Source organism: Equus asinus, chromosome 3 (genome assembly GCF_041296235.1).
Source record: "Equus asinus isolate D_3611 breed Donkey chromosome 3, EquAss-T2T_v2, whole genome shotgun sequence".
Taxonomy (NCBI): Eukaryota; Metazoa; Chordata; class Mammalia; order Perissodactyla; family Equidae; genus Equus; species Equus asinus.
This window is the reverse complement of record NC_091792.1, coordinates 92,362,764-92,369,612: the sequence shown is the minus strand read 5'-3', so window position 1 is coordinate 92,369,612 and position 6,849 is coordinate 92,362,764. Positions and strand designations below refer to the sequence as shown.

Here is a 6,849-nt window from a genome sequence, read left to right as displayed (position 1 = left end):
AAAGCTACTGAAATTTCTCAAGCTCACACATCAAGCAACAAAGGTAGAATTTGAACCCAGGTCTCGGAATCCAAGCTCCACGTTCTTTCCACTATCCTGGGCTCCCTCATGCTAGCAGTGTCTTTCCCTTACGGTCTAGGATGACCCAATTGGGTGGATTTGGGGTGAGGATGATAAGTGCCTCACCTTTTAAGCACAATCTTAGCAGAATTACTTAATACTTGATCAAAACTCTTCAGAATTGATGTCATTACCATCAAAAACAGCAGAATGACAAAGTCATGCTTATGCACTTTGTAACTACATGATGTGCCCCTTCATTGGCATAGGCAGAAAAAGTCTATGGACCTACATCTGTGTGGAGCCTGGTGATGTCCCCACATGTCTCTTTGACCACTCCAGGTGTGTTCTGGAATACTGAGTCTTGACAATCTTCTTCTCATATTGGATACATACTCCTCGCCTGGAAAAAAGGCAATTGCTCACAAACCAAAATAATACTTTACTGTGATTATCATCTTTCGCTTTATAAGTAATATCGTGTTGTTGTTTTTTCTTTAAAAACAGCCACTGATTAATATTCCTAAAGAAAATGAAGATAATTGTATGTTTTTGCATTTGGGCAGCAGCATGGGCCATTCCAGTGAGTATGCCTTCCTCAGGAAGCCTCCTTACTCTGCTGTCTCTTTTAATCTAACATTAAAAAAATATTAATTTCCTTAAGACTTTGCAGATAAACTGAGCTAAACATTCAAATTTGCGTGAAAGACTTTACAAGATATATTTGGGGTCGCAACAAAATCAAATGTGCACTCCAGTTCGTGCTCCCATCCTCTAATTGAAAGCCGCATCTCGTCAGAAGGATTATTGCTCCTACAATTCCTCCAGATTAATTTACATTCAATCCCCAGGAGTCGTGTAGCCTTTGTCCACCTTTGCTCATGCCCTGTGAATTTCATTTTAATATCAATAAAGCCTGTATTATTTAGGAAATTTTCAAGAAAAAAATAGAAAAAACAGGATTTTTCAACATAGGAGAAAACCAATGTTTCACTCAGAGAGTTATGTTTTATGTTCACTGTAGAACATTTGGAATAAACAGATAAACACCAACAAAGGAAAATTAAACCTTTTGCAATTTTATTAGCCAGCTGCTATGGTTAACATTTTGATATATTTTTATAATACCAAACTCTTCAGTATTTATGTAGTTGAGAATTTTCTCAACTATTTCAAATGTGCTCCTGAAGTTACAGAAGTAGCACATTACTTGCTTTTGCTTCTGCACTGGCTCAGGTCACGCCTACTACTCTCTTAGGGGTTTTGGCCAGGATTATGCTTAGAGTGGGTCTTGTGCTATTGCAAGAGGCTTGTTGAACAGAAACACCAAAAGCCTCTCTCTTAGTTTTTATAAAAGACTATTCCCCTGCTACGATTGAGATAAGTGGTCTGGTTAATACTTCAATAAAATTGGTACTACCACTGTGACAAATATCTGTATGCCCAGTTGAAATTCTACGTAAGACCTGTAACAAGCCATTTCTCTTTCCTACCTGATTAGATTACACTTCAACCTTTGTGTTATATCTTTTATGTTCATTTAAGGAAAGACATGTGTGTACGTGTGCACATGTGTGTGTGTGCACAAAATAAGAGTGTTTTCAATTTCCACTACTTTCATTTTGGTAGGTTCCTCAAATCAAGCCATTGGAGAGACATGCTGTTGATAAATCTGTGAATTTAAATCTTCCAGCAAAATTGAAACCGCCAATACAGGTACAGGATGCAAAATGTGTTTCTAAGCTGTTTTTAGATTCCATTAACTTTCAAAAAATTAATGCTCTTCTTTTCAGTTTTCTTTACTTCACGATGATATTCACAGTTTATTTGGAATTGTTCCTCTTTTCTAGGATGAATTAAATGTCAATCATACCACCAAAGAAAGTGGTGTACCTGTGCATGAAAATGAAAGAGGACAGCCACAGTATACCAAAGACAGTTACGAAGGAGAGAGAAATGGCTCCGAGTGGGCAGAAGTGGGAAGGAAAAGCTCTTCTACACATTCTATGTTAGTAAATGAAGAGGGGAATGCTGGGGATCAGAATGCGGGCACAGGAAACCCAGAAACATATGGTCATGATGGGATACAAGGAGAAGAAGAGGGCACCACAGCAAGTGGCATCAGGGGACGAGTAAGCATCATTGACAATGCTGGGACGGCAAATGGGAGCAATATCAGTGAAAATACTGGTAAGAATTCACAAAATGGGGCTATTGGAGATGGAAGTCAGAGTGAGGATGCCACTTTTGTCCAAGAAGATGGACATCAAGTAGCCGGAAACAGTAACAGCACAGGCCATGAGGATGGAATAAGTGGGAATTCCTGTGGAAATGAGGGTGATACAGGTGAAATAACCCCTCAGAGAGAAGGTGAGACAATTGGGAATGAGGGAGCAGGAGTAACGCCTTGGGGAAGTGGAGCTGGCAATAGTGAAGATGCTGGCCTGGATAATTCTGATGGGAGTTCTAGTGGGAATGGAGCAGATGAGGATGAAGACAAGGGCTCTGGTGATAATGAAGATGAAGAAACAGAGAATGGAAAAGAGGGCACTGATAGCGGCAGCGGCCGAGAGGCTGAGGTTCACGGAGAAGAAGATGACAGTGACAATAGCTTAGGTCAAAATTCAATTAGTAGTGAAGATGATGCCCCTGAAGGCAAAGAAGATCCTCATGACATTGATGGAGACAATACCTCCAAGAGTGAGGAGGCTTCTGATGGTATTCCAGAAGACAATGATAGCCCAGTAATAGAGGACACTCAAAAACCCAACCACAGAGAAAACAAAGTTGTGGAAAATGCACTCACTGAAGCATCACAGCCAAGTGCCATTGGGAAGAGCCAAGATAAGGTTAGTTTGCGAACCTGATTTCTTTCAATGGCAGTTTAAATTCTCCCTCTCCATCCACTGATGGTAGCACAAAAATAAATCATAAGTGTTCATATATTTTGGCCCCTAAATTACTTGATTATTTATTGGGAAAGCTAGAGTCCTTATTAGACTTTGATACAGAACAATTTTAAAAAGCAGATATTTCTGAAAATTTTGTTACAATTCTACAAAATCTTGTGCTAAATAATTGTTGTACCATGTAGCTGTTTACAAAGTTCCTACTGGATTGAATGGGTTGTTATGTAACCTAAACACCAGAGTACTTTCAAGTACTGAATAAAGCACATTTTCACAAACAGATGTGATTGACATACTGGAAGCTGAACTCCTGTTTCTCTGGCCAACCTCCCTAGTCAGTCTTGCTCAGACCAATGCAATTTCGCGGCGTAACATTCACTAATTAATCATTCTTTTCTCCATCCTTCCAAAGGGAATAGAAATTGAAGGTTCCAGAGGTGACAACAGAAACAATATTACCAAAGAAGGTGGGAAAGTCAACGAAGATAAAGAGAGTAAAAGACAACATGGAATGATCGTAAGCAAAGGAAATGTCAAGACACAAGGAGAGGTTGACACCATACAAGGACCTGGTGAGAAATTAGAAGCCGGAAATAAGGTTGGACACAGCAAAACAGGTAGTGACAGTAATAGCGATGGACATGACAGTTATGAGTTAGATGATGAATCCATGCAAGGAGATGATCCCAATAGCAGTGATGAGTCTGAGGACAATGGCGATGACAATTCTGAAGATGACAATAACAGCAGTAGCCGAGGAGATGCTTCTCATGACTCTGATGAATCAAAAGATAATGGCAATGACAGTGACTCAAAAGGAGAAGGAGATGATGATGACAATGATAACACATCAGATACTAATGACAGTGACAGTAATGGCAATGGTATCAATGGGAGCAATGACAATGGCAAAACAGACAGCAGCAAAGATAAATCAGACAGCAGTGACAGCAGCAACAGTAGCGATAGCAGTGACAGCAGTGAGAGTAGCGATAGCAGTGACAGCAGTGACAGCAGTGAGAGTAGCGATAGCAGTGACAGCAGTGACAGTAGTGATAGCAGTGACAGCAGTGACAGCAAATCAGACAGTAGTGACAGCAAATCAGACAATAGTGACAGCAGCGACAGCAGTGACAGCAGTGAGAGTAGTGATAGCAGTGACAGTAGTGACAGCAGCGACAGCAGTGACAGCAGTGACAGTAGCGACAGCAGTGACAGTAGCGACAGCAGCGACAGCAGTGACAGTAGCGACAGCAGCGACAGTAGCGACAGCAGCAACAGCAGTGACAGTAGTGACAGCAGCGACAGCAGTGACAGTAGCGACAGCAGCGACAGCAGTGACAGTAGTGACAGCAGCAACAGCAGTGACAGTAGTGACAGCAGTGACAGCAAATCAGACAGTAGCGACAGTAGTGATAGCAGTGACAGTAGTGATAGCAGTGACAGTAGCGACAGCAAATCAGACAGTAGTGACAGCAAATCAGACAGTAGTGACAGCAGCAACAGCAGTGACAGTAGTGACAGCAGTGACAGCAAGTCAGACAGTAGTGACAGCAGTGACAGCAAATCAGAGAGTAGTGACAGTAGTGATAGCAGTGACAGCAGCAACAGCAGTGATAGCAGTGACAGCAAATCAGACAGCAGTGATAGCAGCGACAGTAGTGATAGCAGTGATAGTGACAGCAGTGACAGCAAATCAGACAGCAGTGACAGAAAATCAGATAGTGACAGCAGTGACAGTAAATCAGACAGTAGTGACAGTAGCAATAGCAGTGACAGCAGCAACAGCAGTGACAGTAGTGACAGCAGTGAAAGTAAATCAGACAGTAGTGACAGCAGTGACAGCAAATCTGATAGCAGTGACAGTAGTGACAACAGTGACAGCAGTGATAGCAGTGACAGTAGCAACAGCAGTGAAAGTAAATCAGACAGTAGTGACAGCAGTGACGACAGTAGTGACAGCAGTGAAAGCAGTGACAGTAGCAACAGTAGTGACAGCAGTGATGACAGTAGTGACAGCAGTGACAGTAAATCAGATAGTAGCGACAGTGACAGCAAATCAGACAGCAGTGACAGCAGTGATAGTGACAGTAAATCAGACAGTAAAGACAGTAGTGACAGCAGCAACAGCAGTAACAGTGACAGCAGTGACAGTGACAGCAGTGACAGTAGTGACAGCAGTGACAGTGACAGCAGTGACAGTAGTGACAGCAGTGACAGTGCATCTGACAGCAGTGATGAGAGTGACAGCAAGAGCAAGTCTGGTAATGACAACAACAACGGAAGTGATAGTGACAGTGATAGTGACAGTGAAGGCAGCGATAGTAATCACTCGACCAGTGATGATTAGAACGAAAGAAAAACCCATAGGATTCCTTTTGTGAAAAGTCTGGTGAATAATTGATGGGAAATAAAGACTTCTAAGTAAGCAAAGAAAGAGGAGAAATAAACAGAAGACATATGTCAACGTGCACGTGAACAATGAGTGGAATAGTCAAACTGTCCAATTCAGAACCAAGTCCCACAGCCTCGGAGAGAGAACTGGGAAGCATGACCTTTGGTGCATGCATGTTAAAATATATTCTGAAAAGATTTTGTTAAAAGTGTAAATCCAAACGTGAAAGAACAATGAAAACATCCTTTAACAGTTTACACACAAACCTCAAGTAATCGCATGCTACATAACTTCAACTTAAGTGCCAAGTGCTTTAGAGAGTGTAGCTAGCAAACACATCGTATCAACAACCTGTGGCATTGCCTTAAGATTTCAGTAATTATATTTTCTGGATAGATGATCTGCTCGCTGCTGAGTAAAGATGCTGTTACCATGATACGCAGCTTGGCTACTGATTCATTTGCTTGTTCTAAGGAAGAAATACATTGAAAGGTGAAAAAAAAATCACAGCAATGATTTAACCTATCTGGACCATGGGAATAATCTTTCTAATCATTGAATAGACTAACTACAAATTATGAAAATTCTGAAGCGTGCTAGTCAGAAAAGCATTTAGAGGCTGTTTAAGCAACAAGATCTGATGTATAGTATTCTGTTCCTTAAAACCACTGGTAATTGAGCCTCAAGTCCCTAAAACTATTGACAAAACTGATGCAGCTCTTAGGACAGTGTCTTGCCTCCAGTAGCCACTCTCTAAATATTAAAAAATAAATGAATACGTAAGTGAAGGACTCTGGAGCAGGGCGGGGGCTTCACCTTTTGAACTCTGTCTTCAGAACTCTGTTAAGTATAATCAGTTATTTGTCTTCCACTTCAGAAGTCTCACCAAGTCAAGCTTGGTTCATATTTCCCTTTTAACTCCCCCACATGCCGAAACTTCCAGATGAGGCCCTGAGACTCCCTTCTAGATATTAATCTCTTCAATAAAGCCAAGTGTTGCTGGTGGGTAGCGTTTGGAAACATATTTTTTATTTGAGTCATATATGCACTCATATCTGAGAGTGGATCATTTTGCATGAGCTTTTGCATGAATGAGGGTAATTCTTAGTTTTGAGATGAAGCCCAAACTTTAGAACACGAAGATCTTGAAGGTGTATGAGACTAGAGTGTGATATTTAATAGGGTGGAGCTATAATTTATCACCCAAACTAGGATACTTTTGAGAGTGCAAGGGGTGCTATCCATAATGACTTGGGGACAGGGAGTCTAAATTGGGATTGTCTGGGGACACTGGCAGATACAATGACCATGACCATAAACCTTTAGGGTATTGTTCAAGATTTAGTAGTGATGATTTATAATTTCCCTCTTTGTCTACTTCGGCAATTTTAGGTTTGTTCTAATTCAAAGGTGAGAGTCCGTATAGTGAAGTTTCAAATGCAAGTTCTTTTATGTTAACTTTCAACCAGTCATTAGTTGATCATT

The 6,849-nt window shown here is 41.1% G+C and overlaps 1 protein-coding gene across 1 annotated transcript; it reads left to right on the top strand.

The window, feature by feature from the left end:
- Nucleotides 1-592: 592 nt before the first annotated feature.
- Nucleotides 593-5,639, top strand: DSPP (dentin sialophosphoprotein). Its single transcript, XM_014842426.3, has 4 exons — nucleotides 593-643; nucleotides 1,690-1,776; nucleotides 1,911-2,909; nucleotides 3,382-5,639. The coding sequence occupies exons 1-4, from the start codon at nucleotides 593-595 to the stop codon at nucleotides 5,317-5,319; spliced, it is 3,075 nt and encodes a 1,024-aa protein (XP_014697912.3). The 3' UTR covers nucleotides 5,320-5,639.
- The last annotated feature ends 1,210 nt before the right edge of the window (nucleotides 5,640-6,849 follow it).